The following is a 13,421-nucleotide window of genomic DNA, read 5'->3' as shown; positions in this document are numbered from 1 at the left end:
GTTTAATAAAAAAAAATTAAGCAGAGGGTTTTTTTTTTTTTTTTTTAATTTACATTACATTGATTATTTATCCTTTGAATTAGTTTGAAACATAATTAAAAAGATAAAAAAATAAAAATTTATTGTTCATTGTTTAATTTTAGCTAATAATAAATAAAAAATAAAAGAAAAATTTACAGATCTAAATTTTATTTTTTTTTTTTTTTTTTAATAGTACAAGAAATTTTTTTTTTTTTTTTTTTTTTTTTTTATTTATTATTTAAGGATTTGTACAAGGTGAACCTAATTCATGGTCAGTTATAAAAGAGAATGAAATGAAATGACTTTTACTCCAACCATAATAAATATTTTTATCACATGAATAATTAAATTTTAATTCACCAACAGTACTCCAAATGGGTTTATAAGTGAAAGTACCATCTGGACTAATGATAATACCATTTCTATCACCAAAACTAATCTTTTTTTTATCGAAACTAAATGGTTGTAATTGACTATGAACACATTGTTCACCATTTGAAAATACTGTTGGGAATAATTTAACATTGGTAATGTAATTTCCTTTTGTAATATATGATATAGCATCTCTACTAAATGATACAACACCTTGTGGATTTATCACTGTAACTTGTAAATATTTATTATTACTATTGCTATTACTAAAATGACTTATAAAAACATCATGACAATCTAATTGTTGTATTGCTGATGATATAACTATTTTAATATTTTCATTCAATTTAATAAATATAAAAATAATTATAAAAATCCAAATAGATTTTAAATTAAAATAATTTATTTTTATCATTTTATTTTTATTTTTTTTTTTTTTATTCGAGATTTATTTTTTCTTTTTTTTTTTTTTATTTATATATTTAAATCTTAATTTTAATTTTTTTTTTTTTTTTTTTTTTTTTTCCCTTTAAAAGAAAATTGAACTTTATTTAATTTTTTTTTATTTTATTTTAAAAGTAAATTTTATTTTATTCTTTTAATTGTTTTGATCTTTTATCTGTTTGTTATTTTTTTTTTTTTTTTTTTTTTTTTTTTTTTTTTTTTTTGATGTGTTGTTTTGTTTTGTTTTGTTTTGTAGTGGTTTGTTAAAAAAAAAAAAAAATTATTTAAAAATAATATTAAAAAAATACTAATATAAATTACAAATGTCTTTTTATTATAACAATTTCAATTATTTTTTTTTTTTAAAAGAAATATTTAATATTGTGTGTCCATAAAAGGCAGGAAGGATACGATTTTTTTAAAAATAAACAAATAAAGAAAAAAAAAAAAATAATAAATAAAAAAGATCATCGTAGTTTATGTTTTTTTTTTTTTTTTTTTTTTTTTTAGATTTAGATTTACAATCTTATAATCATATATCAATTTTTTTGTGTGTTATTTTTTTATTATATTATAAAAAAAAAAATAATAATAAAAAAGGGTTCATTATTTTAAAATAAACTTTTTTACCATTTTAGGTTTTATTTTCTTTAAAACACTGTCGAGTTTTTTTTTTTTTGAAAAAAATTATAAAAAAAAAAAAAAAAAAAATTAAAAGACAACAAAACCATATCTGTTACTTCCATTTAATTTTAATTTTTTTTTTAATTTTTTTTTTAAATTTTTTATTTTATTTTAATTTTTTTTTTTTTTTTTTTTTAATTTAGTTCCATATGTTGGCATTTTTGTGCAATAAGAACAAATAAGTAAATAATTGTGTTTGTGTGTATTAAATAAAAAAATAATAAACGAACAGATACAAAAAAAAAAAAAAAAAAAAAAAAAAAAATAAAAAAAAATGAATACTTCAACAACAACTAAATCAAAAAACAAACCACCTAAATCAACCCCATCAACTTTTATTAAAATTATTGAATTTTGGTTTTATTTAATTCAAATTTTAACAGTTTTATTCTCTTGGAGGGTTTATTTCCTATTTATAGATAGTAAAAAAAAGATAGAAAATAATAATAATAATGATAATGATAACAACAATACAAATAAAAATGATGAAAAACGATATTTAACATTTAAAGAAAAAGTTCAACATAATTTCTTTTGTCTTTTTACAGACACTTTATATTTTATGATGCTCATCATTACTTGTACCCTATTCTTTTGGAGATTAAAAGATACTTTATCACTTTTAAAGAAAAGGTAATAATTTTAATAAAAACAACAACAACAACAACAATAAATAATAACAATAATATCATCACATTACCACTACTATTACCATTACCATTACCACCACCACCACTACTATATCGCAATTATTATCACGATTACAAATACAATCACAAGTTATGGTGTGACCATTTTTTAAATTTCAATATTAATATATTTTTTTTTTTTTTATTTAAATTTTATAATTTAGTGATTCATCAAAATATAAACAAATTATTTGGGATCAATTTTCAGGTGGTTTTGTAGAATTTGGTAGTTTTACAGTATTATTACTCTTAAAATGGCCTGTCATTTTTAAAGTATTTTGGAATAAAGGAACTGTATGTATAAAAAAAAAAAAAAAAAAAAAAAAAAAAAGATATTAAAATAGGAATTTGGAAAAAAGCTAATTAAATAAAATTTATTATTATTTGAATTATTATTTGAATTATTATTTGAATTATTATTTGAATTATTATTTAGGAAAAAGAAGATAAATCAACATGGTCACAAATATTTATGAGAGAATTTTCACAAGAAGTTGATAAAAATAAATTGGGAGGTCCAAAACCACCAACTACAAATACAACCAATTTCTCTGGTAATGGTTCATCATCATCAACTACTAATGCCACCTCATCATCATCATCCCAAGCAAATAATAAACGTGCAATGTCAGATGATGAATGGCGTCATGCTTTTAGAAGAGATTTACAAAATATTGGATTTGAATTTGATAGTCAAACTGGTGATGTTTCAAAATTCCCACCAACTGAAGTTATGGAACAATATCAAAAGAGTGCTGAATTTAGAGATTTAATCCTTGCTTCTGGATCTTTAAAAGCTGGTAGTGAACAACAAGATAAAAATAAAAATAATAATAATAATAATAATAATAATGGTCCAAAAATAGAAGAATATGATAATCAAAAGCAAGAAGAAGAAGAAAATGAAGAAAAAGAAACAAATAAACAACAAACTCAAAAAGATGATGAAAAAGAAACTTCAACAACAACAACATCCTCAAATAAGAAAAGTAAAAAGGGTAAAAAAAATAAACGTAATTAAATAAATCTACAGGAAAATATAAAAATTATTTCAAGTGGTGAACACCCACTTTTTGGATATAGATATATAATAAAGATTAATTTTTTTTTTTATGATTTAAAGTTATTTTTAAAAAAAAGTTTGAATAAATAAATAGATAGTTTTTATTTTATTTCTTTAAATTTTTTTTAATTTATTTTTTTTTTTTAATATTTAATTAGTTTTTAATTTCAGAAAAGATTTTATCAAGATCTCCTCCGTATTTTTCAAATAATTTGATTGCTTCGGATTCAGAGATTTGTAAAGCCTCTTTAATGAATTTTATACTTTCGCTAGATAATGGTTGTTGTTGTTCTTGTGATTGTGATAATGGTGCTGTTGGTAATGGTTGTTGTTGTTGTTGTTGTTGTTGTTGTTGTTGTTGTTGTTGTTGTTGTTGTTGTTGTTGTTGTTGTTGTTGTTGTTGTTGTTGTTGTTGTTGTTGTTGTTGTTGTTGATCTTGTGATAATGGTGCAGATGGTAATGGTTGTTGTTGTACTAATGGTGCAACTGGTTGTTGTGGAATAAATGGTGATTGTGGTAATGGTGGTGGTTGAGTAGCACCTACATTACCATTTTGATAAATGTAAGGATTACTAAAGTTATGTTGGAATAAATGATTTGGTGAATTATGTGGATGTGATGGTGGTTGTTGTGGTGATGTTGACATATTTCGATCTTGTTTTGGTGATGATGAATTTGTTTGTTGTTGTTGTTGTGATGTTGGAGTTGCTGTTGTTGGAGTAGCTATTGGTTTAGATGATGATGATAAAGTATTATTTACATTTGATGGTTCGTCTTGTTTTGGTTTTATTTCTATTTTATTGCTATTATTATTATTGTTGTTGCTACTGTGTGTAGTATTTGTGAATGGTAAAATATTAAAAATTGATTTTGGAATACCTGATAAACGATTATTTGTTGTTGTGGTTGGTGGTGGTAGTGGTGTTGTAGTTGTAGTAGTTGTGGTTGATGAACTGGAAGTGGTTGATGAACTAGAAGATGATGATGATGATGAAGATGATGATGATACAATTGTTGAAGGTGATTTATTTAAGTTTTCCATTGGCGATGGTGGTCTATTATTTAAAGAATGACTATTACTTGTTGCTGAGGTTGAAGAAGTTGTTGAAGAGGATGTTGAATATTGATTATCGGAATCGGATTCTTTATTTACCATTTCAAATGAAATTGATGATGAAAAACTACCATTACATGATTCATTACCATTTGATGATGTTAATGTAATGCGTGTTGTATTATTATTATTATTGCCATTATTTTCTTCATCGATAATTGGTTTTAAAGTTGCAACTATTGAATCTGTGGAATGAGTGTGAAAATTATTACCAAGACTTGCATTTAAAAGATGTGGTGAATTACGTTTTATGTTACAATTGATATTATTATTATTATTATCGCCGCTATTTACATTATTATTATTATTGTTATTGTTATTAGTATTGTTATTGCTATTATTATTATTATTATTATTAACACCATTATTTCTTAAAGCTGAACCAGCAGTTTGAATGATCGAAGTCATTAAGGCTGGATTGGTTGCTAAACTATTCATAACTTGAGGAATCATTTGTTGAACAAATTGGTTTGATAATAATTGAACAAATAATGAATCAATATTATTATTATTATTACTATTATTACTATTATTATTACTACTACTACTACTATTATTAATATTTTTATTTTCGTTTAGTTTTCCTAAAAAAAAAAAAAAATTAAAAAATTTAGTTTCCGATAAGAAAAAAAAAAATAAAAAATTAATAACTTACTTGTGATGGTTAATCTTAAAATTTCATTTCCTAATAAATTATGAGCTTCTTCTAAATCCTTTGCATCTGCTATTGTTATATTATCACCATCATCTAAATAAGTAATTCCGAATGAAATTTCATATAAATTGTATAAATTTACTAATTTATCTTGTAATCTTGTATATGTTAATGGATGGTCACTTGAAAATCTTCTAACATCACCTTCAAAATTACTTTTATATGTTATACCCATTTTTTTTTTTTTTTTTTTTTTTTTTTTTTTTAAACTATTTTTATATTTTTTTTTTATTATTTATTTTTTTATTAATATTAATATTATTATTGTTTTTTATTTTTTTTTATTTTTTTATTTTATTTTTTTATTTGGGTAAAAATTGGTTATTTATAAATAACTATAAATGCTTTTACAAATTATTTATATTTTTTATATATATATATATATATATATATATATATATATATATATTTTATTTTAAAACTTTTAAAATAAAATAAAATAAAATAAAAAAAACAAAAGAAAAAACTCGTTTGTTGTTATACGTGTGTGTTTTTGTGTTTGTGTGAAAGCGTGTGGTAAGCAATAGAATGGTTGACAAATATTTTAAAATTACAAAAAATAAAATTGTTTTTGTATTTTTGTGAAAAAAAAAAAAAAAAGAAAAAAAATTTAAAAAAAAAATTATTAATAAAAATTTTTTTTTTTTTTTTTTTTTTATAAAATTATTTTTTTTTTAATTTTATTTTATTTTTTAATAAAAATAATAAACGCCTGTGTGGCAAAATTTGCATGTCCCAAATTTTCGAGGACATTTTGGAAAAAATAAAAAAAAAAAAAAATAAAAAATAAAATAAAATAAAATTAAAAAAAAACTATTAATTAAAAAATCTATTTTTGTTTTTATTTTTTTTTTATTATAAAAATAACTAATTTACTATAAAAATAGATTTTTATTTTATTTTATTTTATTTTTATTTATTTTTTTTTTTAAAAACAATATACGTGTTTAAAAATTTTTATTTTTTTTTTTTTTTTTTTTTTTTTTTTATTACATATATATATGAATAAAGTTAATTTTTAATTTTTTTTTAAATTTGATCTATTCCAAATTATTACAATACCTGAAGTATCACAGGTTGCTAATAAAGATTCATCATGATTCCAAGCTACATCGATTACAGCAGAAGCATGACCCATTAATTGATTAATACAAGGTTTATCTTTTTTATTGATATCGTAAATGTAAATGATTGAATCTTCAGAGCCAGTAACCAAGAAAGCACCTTGTCTATTCTTTGTTACCAATGGTGAGAAACAACTCTTTATTGATAACGATTTACAAGGTACATTAATCTCTCTAAATAGGACAAAACTACCAGTTGATAAACTTTTCACAATAAATACTCTCATTTTTGAATCTTTTGAATTTGAAAGTATCGATAATACTGGTGGTTTCTGTGCATTTGAATACCAATAATGTACTTGTATACTAGTGATTGGCATTGAATTATTTGTAATTTGAGTTTTTGATACCATTGATAAATTACCACTACCACCACCACTACCACTACTAAAATCATATTTAAATATTAAAATCATACCATTTTGATCAGCCAAGAATAAATAAGTACCTTTCTCTTCGAATTGCATACTTGTAATAGTTGAATGAACTTTAATTTTAGTAATAATTTTACCACTTGATATATCGATTAACTTTATGATACATTTATTATCACCCTCTGATATGAATAGTAGATTTGGTTTGATTGGATGTAAACATATTGAAACTATTGATGTTATTGACAACTCTTTACCAAATGTTTTCAAAAGTTGGATGTTACCACCACCAACACCATTATTTTGAAATAATTTAATTACACCATTAGATGTTGCAGTCACTATCTCTTGATTATTATTACACCATTCGAAATCGATTATCGATGAATCACACTTTAACGTAGAAATAATCTCAACATTTGGTAATAACTTTACAATACTTAATCCACCATCTTCACTTGAAAATCCTAATAACTCTTTACTATTCTTTGCAAATTTAATTCTAGTTATTGATTTTTTATGTTGATCAAAAATATGATGCATTCCACTAAATGAAAAATCTTCTAAATTATTATTATTATTATTATTTGTAATTACTTGATTAGGTTTTTGTTGTGATTGTTGTTGTTGTTTATTATTATTATTATTATTATTATTATTATTATTATTATTATTGGTAGTAGTAGTAGTGGTAGTGGTAGTGGTGGTGGTGTTTGTATGTTTTTTTGGTGAGGAAAAAGTTTGTTTTTTATATTTTGAATCTAATAATTGATACCTTTTTTGTAAATATTCATCCCTTCTATCACCTTTATCTCTTAGAATGAATTTATTTGATTTTTGATCTAATAGATGATTCCTCCAAACAGAGTAATGATCTTGTGTCCAATCTGTAGTTATCTCTATTTTCGCCATTCTTTGAGCAATATAATTTTGATCTATAAATTCGATATCTTTACATATATTCTTTTTAACTAAAACTTCCATTTTAATAATAAAAAAAAAAAAAAAACTTAACTTTATGATATAAAATAATAATAATAATAATTAATAAAAAATAAACAAATAAATAAATAAATAAATAAATAAATAAATAAATAAATGCAAAAATTATGATTTTTTTTTTTTTTATTTTTTTTTTTTTTTCCCACCCCAGTTTTTTTTTTTTTTTTCAATTTTTTTTTTTTTTAATTTTTATTTTTATTCAAAACACAACCAGATCAATATTAATTTGTTGTAACTCCAACAACAACAACCAACAATGAATCAAGTAATCACAAATTTGATAATTTATTAACATGTGATTATTGTATCGTTATAACAACTGATTTAAATTAGTTCAATTCTGGTTACTGGTGTTCACTACCTACCTATCTTTACCCAAGGCGCGCAATTATTGTTTTTTCACTCACTTTACCAAAAGAATTTTATCCAACTTTCCTTAACTCCAACAACATTTAATTAATTGGTAATTATACACCACCATGGTGGTGTATTGATTGGTTTATTCAACTTGAAATCTTAAAGCAAACAAACTATTGATCACAATATCTATCAAGACTTTGGTTTTGTTACACCCAAGATTGCAATTGGTAGATTTATATATTCTTAGATATTATTAATAACAATAGCACCAGAAGATGTAGATGAACCAGATATCACTTTCAAATTTGGTTACCAATCCCAATTGGTTCAAAGACCAAACAAACTGGCATGCCAATGGTTTCTACTTATTGGATAATTTAGAAATTGCTATCAATTGTTTCACTTTCATAACACCAAATCAACTATCAACTTGGTATATTTGGTCCAAATAATTTCTTAGAATATTAACTAGTAACTTTTACCCATTAAAGGAAATAAACAATAATTAATAGTTTATTTATGGAATTTTAAAATGTCAAGCAATTATTCTTTTTTAATTTTCAAATAAAGAATTTTAATTTTAAAATATAGTGTTATTATTATTATTATTGTTATTATTATTTTTTTTTGTTCTTTAATACAATTATTATTTTTGTTTAGATTTAAATAAAGATATTATTTAATTTATATCTAATACAGATTTCGATTTTTTAAAAAAGAAGATGTCATATCGCTTTTTTTTTTTTCTTAATGGATAAACATAGATTAATTAGTGTTATTCCATTAAAGGAAATGAACAATAATCAATAGTTTTATTTATGAATTTTAATTTTAAAATGTTAAGTGTTTATCCTATTTTTTAATTTGAATTATCAAATAAAGAATAGTTTAGTTTTTGAAAATAAATAAATTAAATACTATTGATTTAGATTTTTATTACTATTATTGTTTTTTTTTTTTTTTTTGTCAATACTACACAATAGCTATATAAAAATGTAATAGAAAAAAAAAAAAAGATTTATTTTTCTTAGAATTCTATATAAATAACAAAACAATTTTAAAATAAAAAATAATGTAAATAAATCAAATCAAAATGTAATTGATAGGTCGGAGGAGATTTGGAATTAAAGATTCTTTTTGTTTTTTAGATATTGATGAATCTATTCAGGAATCCAATTCAAGTTTCTTCATGCTTTTAAGTTAACAATAATTATAATAATAATTAAAATAATAATTAATTTATTTAGATATATATATTTTAAATTCAAATCCAAACATTCCAAAAACTGAATATTTACTTCAAACAATATAATATTAATTTTTTTTCCTTTATTTATTAATTAATTTATCCACAGGAATCGAACCTGTTTTTTTTTTTTTACCTAAAAGCGGTGTTAGGAATCGAACCTGTGATATGTGAAATCACCCAAAAAAGCTAGTTGTATTCAGAGCGGGAATCGAACCCACGACCTAATCCGTGTTAAGGATTCGTGATAACCGACTACACCATCCGAACTAATCGATATTTTTCAAAAAAATTAGCTACTACCCATTCGGAAAATCTTGATAAAAATGGAAATTCAGCCATAACTGAAACTCAAATATAGAATTTTTCGAGTCTCCTTTCAATCGATGCTGTCAAATTAATAAAAATAATAATAATTGATTTATTTGTAGTAATAAGACATTTTATTTATTTAATAATATTTTAAATTAATTGTTGGAGATTTAATGTTATTAATTTTTAAATTTTTAAATCTTGAGGGTAATATTAATGAATTTATTGAAGCTGGTAATATTGATATCATTTTATTTAAGTTATCTTGTTTTATTGTAATATTGCAATCTGATAAATTTAAATTTGTTAATGATTCAGGTAATACTCCTTCTTGTTCAATAATTTGATTAATTGATAATGAAAGTAACCCATTTGGAAATACATTTTCAGTAAAAGATTTTTGATATGTTGAAATTTTTAAATTTGTTAAACTTGAAGGTAATGAATTTGCCTCAATTTTAAATTTAGAATCTAATATAATATGTAAAATTTTAATTGAACTCAATTTAAATAAATTCAAACTTGGTGATATATTTAATTTACATTTAAATATAGTAACATCTTTTATATTTTTTGGAAAATTATCATCCAATATTTGATTATTCTTATCATTTGTTTCATCATAAGAACGAATCATTAACTTTGTTAAACTTTCAGGTAAAACACCTTGATTAAATTCTAACTTGTATAAACCCAAATCTAAACAAGTTACACCCTCCGGTATATCACCTTTTCCCAACACTTTCCCATCATTATCCCAATTTTTATGGAATTCTAAATGTTTAATAGTATTTGGAATTTTAATATATCCACCACCATCACCATCACCATCACCACCACCTCCACCATCACGACCATCACGACCATCACGACCATCACCATCACGATTGATATCTGATATACTTGGAGAACCACAGAATTTAAGGGATGTAATATTTGGTGGTATTAAATTAGTTTGACTTTTTTTACAATCAACTTTTGCATTTTTAATTGTGTGAAGGGTTGTTGGTAATGTTTGAAATGGAGTTTCTGTTGAATTATGTTCTTCGTAATTGTATCTTAATTTTTCGACTCCATATGGGATTGTATCACCTTTGATTAAGGTTTCTCTGTGCCCTATACTTGCTAATTTTAATACACCACCAATTGGTAAATCACCAATTTCTAAAATATGATCTTCATCGCAATAATATAATGATCTTATATATTCTCTTTCTGGATAATTTCTCAACATATTTATACTATAAAATTCTACATAATCATTCTTTTCATATAATGCTGCATAATCAAATATTAATCTTGACAATACTATATTACTAAATACAAGTTTATATAATTTATAAATTAATTGATATTCTTCTACGTTACTACTACTATTAATATTCATTTTGTTATAAATTTATATATACAAATATAAACATATTAAATAATAGTCATAAAATAATAGTTTTGTGTGAATGATTCATTTTTTTTTTTTTTTAGAATTTTTTTTTTTTTTTTAGAAAAAAATACTAATTTTCTAATTTTCTTTGAATTTGATTATGTGAATTTTGAAATCCAAAACCAATTTTAATTATTATTATTTTTTTTTTTCATATTTTTTTTTTCATTTATTTTTTGATAATAATAGTAAAAAAAATAAAAAAATAAAAATCATTTTGGGATTTCTAAAATAGGTAAAAAACAATTATCTTACATTTAGAGACAAAGAAAAGTAGAGGTAAAAATCAATTGAATTGTTGAAGTAAAAAAAAAAATTTCCACTTGTATGGAAATGTTTATATTTTTAAAAAAGTTTATTTTTTTAAAAGTAAGGAAATTTTTTTTTTTAATTTCTTTTTTTTTTTTTAAGTTCAACTTAGATTTTTAAAAAAAAAATTAATTAAAAAATTAAATTTAAAAAAATTTAAATGGGTATTTAAAGGAAAAAAAAAAAAAAAAAAATTCATTTTTCGAAAAATATTATACAATAAATAAAAAAAGAAATAAAAAAAAATGAATATTGTTAAAATTTTATCTAAATTACTTATTACTTTATTAATTTTTAATATTATTAATATTAATAATGGTATTGTTTCTTCAACAAGTTGTCAACAAATTTTCGATGCATGCGAAAGAATGTGTGGCAATAATTCAAATTGTTTTACAACTTGCTTAGTAAATTTAGATTATGCACATTGTACAATAAATAATAATTTCCATGAAGAAAAATCAAATCAATTAAATTCAAATCCAAATTTAAAAACCAGTTGCTCACTCATTTTACAAGTTTGTCGTGAAGAATGTGGTACTGATGCTAGTTGTATTGTTCAATGTTTAGTAAATTTAGATTACCAAGATTGTACTCTTAATTTATCATCTCAATTTTTAAGTAAACAAAATTAATAATAAATAAATAATAAATAAATAGATAAATATATAAATAAATATATAAATAAATAAACAAATAAAAATATAAATAAATAGATTGACCGTTAGGGTTTTTATAAATATAATATTTTTGTTAAAATTTTTTTTTTTTTTTTTTTTTTTTTTTTTTTTTTTTTTTTTTTTTTTTTTTTTTTTTTTTTTTTTCTTATTATTTAATTTTTTTTTTTAAAAAAAAATATCAAAACGATAATGATTAAATTATTGAAGTTAATATGCATATTACAGTTCAGTATTACAGTTAACAATTAAAAAAAAATAAAATAATTTCTAAATTTTTTTTTTTTTTTTATATAAGATAAATAGATAATAATAATTATAAAAAAGTAATACCTTAAAAGGGTTGTATTATAAATTAATAGTCACTATTTTTATAAAAGTCACATTTAAAAAAAAAAAAAAATCAAAAAAAAGACAGACTACAAAAAAAAAAAAAAAAAAAAAAAAACTAACCACACACTAATAAATCAAAAAAAATTAATTTTTAAATAATAAAACATACAATTTTAATTCACACACATACAACACACCTTATAATTATTTGTATTTTAATTTTTACAAATGCTAAAATTTAATTAAATTTTTTAAAACAATTATTAATTTTTATTATTATTGTTTTATTTATTTTTTTTTAAAAAATTAAAAAAAATAAAAAAAAAAAAACAATGGAATGATCAAATATTAAAATTTCTTTATTTTATTTTTTTTATTAAAAAAATTAAAATAAAACTCTTATCACTAAATTATTTATACATATATATATATATATATATATATATATATATAAAAATAAAAAAATTTAAAAAAAATAAAAATTTAAAAAAATAAAAAAATAAAAATGAAGATTATTTTAAGTTTAATTATATTTTCAATATTTTTTATTTTATTTAGTAGTAAGTATTATTAAATTTAATAATTAATAATATATGTATCCAAAAAATAATTATTTAGAAAAAAAAAACAAACAAATTAATTATTTATTTATATAACATTTTTTATTTATTTTTTTATTTTTTTATTTTTTTATTTTTATAATTTTAGAATCACTAAGTTATGTATCACCAAAATATGATGGTTGTAATTTTAAATATTATTATAGAGAACCAAGTGGATATAATGAATTAATATGTGAAGATCAAAGTATATATAAATATTCAACAAATGATAATTGGACAAAAATCGTTCATTTTAATTCACCAGTTACAAATGATCAATATTTATTTTTATATAATGGAATTAATGGAAACTATGATATAATGCATGTTAAAACAGGGTTAATTAAATCAAGTGATTTCATTCAACCAAGCTGTCAATCAATCATTCTTGAAAATGATTATCTATTAAAACTAACTTGTGAATTATCACCAATTGGTGATGATTCTTCAACCAATAAAGTAAATTATACAATTGATATTAATAATGGTTTAATTTTAAATAAATAAAAAATAAAAATAAAAAATAAAATAAAAATTTT

At 20.6% G+C, this 13,421-nt stretch overlaps 8 protein-coding genes and 1 non-coding gene across 9 annotated transcripts; 4 read left to right on the top strand and 5 right to left on the bottom strand.

The window, feature by feature from the left end:
* Positions 1-259: 259 nt before the first annotated feature.
* On the bottom strand, positions 260-808 carry DDB_G0291602 (hypothetical protein; the record flags this gene model as incomplete). Its single annotated transcript, XM_630235.1, has 1 exon — positions 260-808. One exon carries the CDS (start codon positions 806-808, stop codon positions 260-262), a length of 549 nt encoding a protein of 182 aa, XP_635327.1.
* Positions 809-1,795: 987 nt separating this feature from the next.
* DDB_G0291600 (hypothetical protein) lies at positions 1,796-3,231 on the top strand (the record flags this gene model as incomplete). Its single annotated transcript, XM_630234.1, has 3 exons — positions 1,796-2,154; positions 2,375-2,504; positions 2,647-3,231. The coding sequence occupies 3 exons, from the start codon at positions 1,796-1,798 to the stop codon at positions 3,229-3,231; spliced, it is 1,074 nt and encodes a 357-aa protein (XP_635326.1).
* A 196-nt stretch (positions 3,232-3,427) lies between these two features.
* Positions 3,428-5,277, bottom strand: DDB_G0291598 (hypothetical protein; the record flags this gene model as incomplete). The annotated part of the gene is made up of 2 exons (XM_630233.1): positions 3,428-4,971; positions 5,043-5,277. 2 exons carry the CDS (start codon positions 5,275-5,277, stop codon positions 3,428-3,430), a joined length of 1,779 nt encoding a protein of 592 aa, XP_635325.1.
* Positions 5,278-6,120: 843 nt separating this feature from the next.
* On the bottom strand, positions 6,121-7,584 carry wdr13 (WD40 repeat-containing protein; the record flags this gene model as incomplete). Its single annotated transcript, XM_630232.1, has 1 exon — positions 6,121-7,584. One exon carries the CDS (start codon positions 7,582-7,584, stop codon positions 6,121-6,123), a length of 1,464 nt encoding a protein of 487 aa, XP_635324.1.
* A 659-nt stretch (positions 7,585-8,243) lies between these two features.
* Positions 8,244-8,414, top strand: DDB_G0291594 (hypothetical protein; the record flags this gene model as incomplete). Its single annotated transcript, XM_630231.1, has 1 exon — positions 8,244-8,414. One exon carries the CDS (start codon positions 8,244-8,246, stop codon positions 8,412-8,414), a length of 171 nt encoding a protein of 56 aa, XP_635323.1.
* Positions 8,415-9,404: 990 nt separating this feature from the next.
* On the bottom strand, positions 9,405-9,478 carry tRNA-Val-AAC-20. Its single transcript has one exon. It is a non-coding gene; the product is annotated as a tRNA-Val (tRNA).
* A 181-nt stretch (positions 9,479-9,659) lies between these two features.
* Positions 9,660-10,907, bottom strand: DDB_G0291592 (hypothetical protein; the record flags this gene model as incomplete). The annotated part of the gene is made up of 1 exon (XM_630230.1): positions 9,660-10,907. The coding sequence occupies one exon, from the start codon at positions 10,905-10,907 to the stop codon at positions 9,660-9,662; it is 1,248 nt and encodes a 415-aa protein (XP_635322.1).
* Positions 10,908-11,515: 608 nt separating this feature from the next.
* On the top strand, positions 11,516-11,905 carry DDB_G0291646 (hypothetical protein; the record flags this gene model as incomplete). Its single annotated transcript, XM_630229.1, has 1 exon — positions 11,516-11,905. The coding sequence occupies one exon, from the start codon at positions 11,516-11,518 to the stop codon at positions 11,903-11,905; it is 390 nt and encodes a 129-aa protein (XP_635321.1).
* An 880-nt stretch (positions 11,906-12,785) lies between these two features.
* On the top strand, positions 12,786-13,389 carry DDB_G0291618 (hypothetical protein; the record flags this gene model as incomplete). Its single annotated transcript, XM_630228.1, has 2 exons — positions 12,786-12,840; positions 12,989-13,389. 2 exons carry the CDS (start codon positions 12,786-12,788, stop codon positions 13,387-13,389), a joined length of 456 nt encoding a protein of 151 aa, XP_635320.1.
* Between the last annotated feature and the right edge of the window lie 32 nt (positions 13,390-13,421).

Source organism: Dictyostelium discoideum (assembly GCF_000004695.1).
Source record: "Dictyostelium discoideum AX4 chromosome 6 chromosome, whole genome shotgun sequence".
In the NCBI taxonomy this organism is placed as follows: Eukaryota; Evosea; class Eumycetozoa; order Dictyosteliales; family Dictyosteliaceae; genus Dictyostelium; species Dictyostelium discoideum.
The sequence above is the reverse complement of the archived record's forward strand: the minus strand, read 5'-3'. Positions and strand labels throughout refer to the sequence as shown.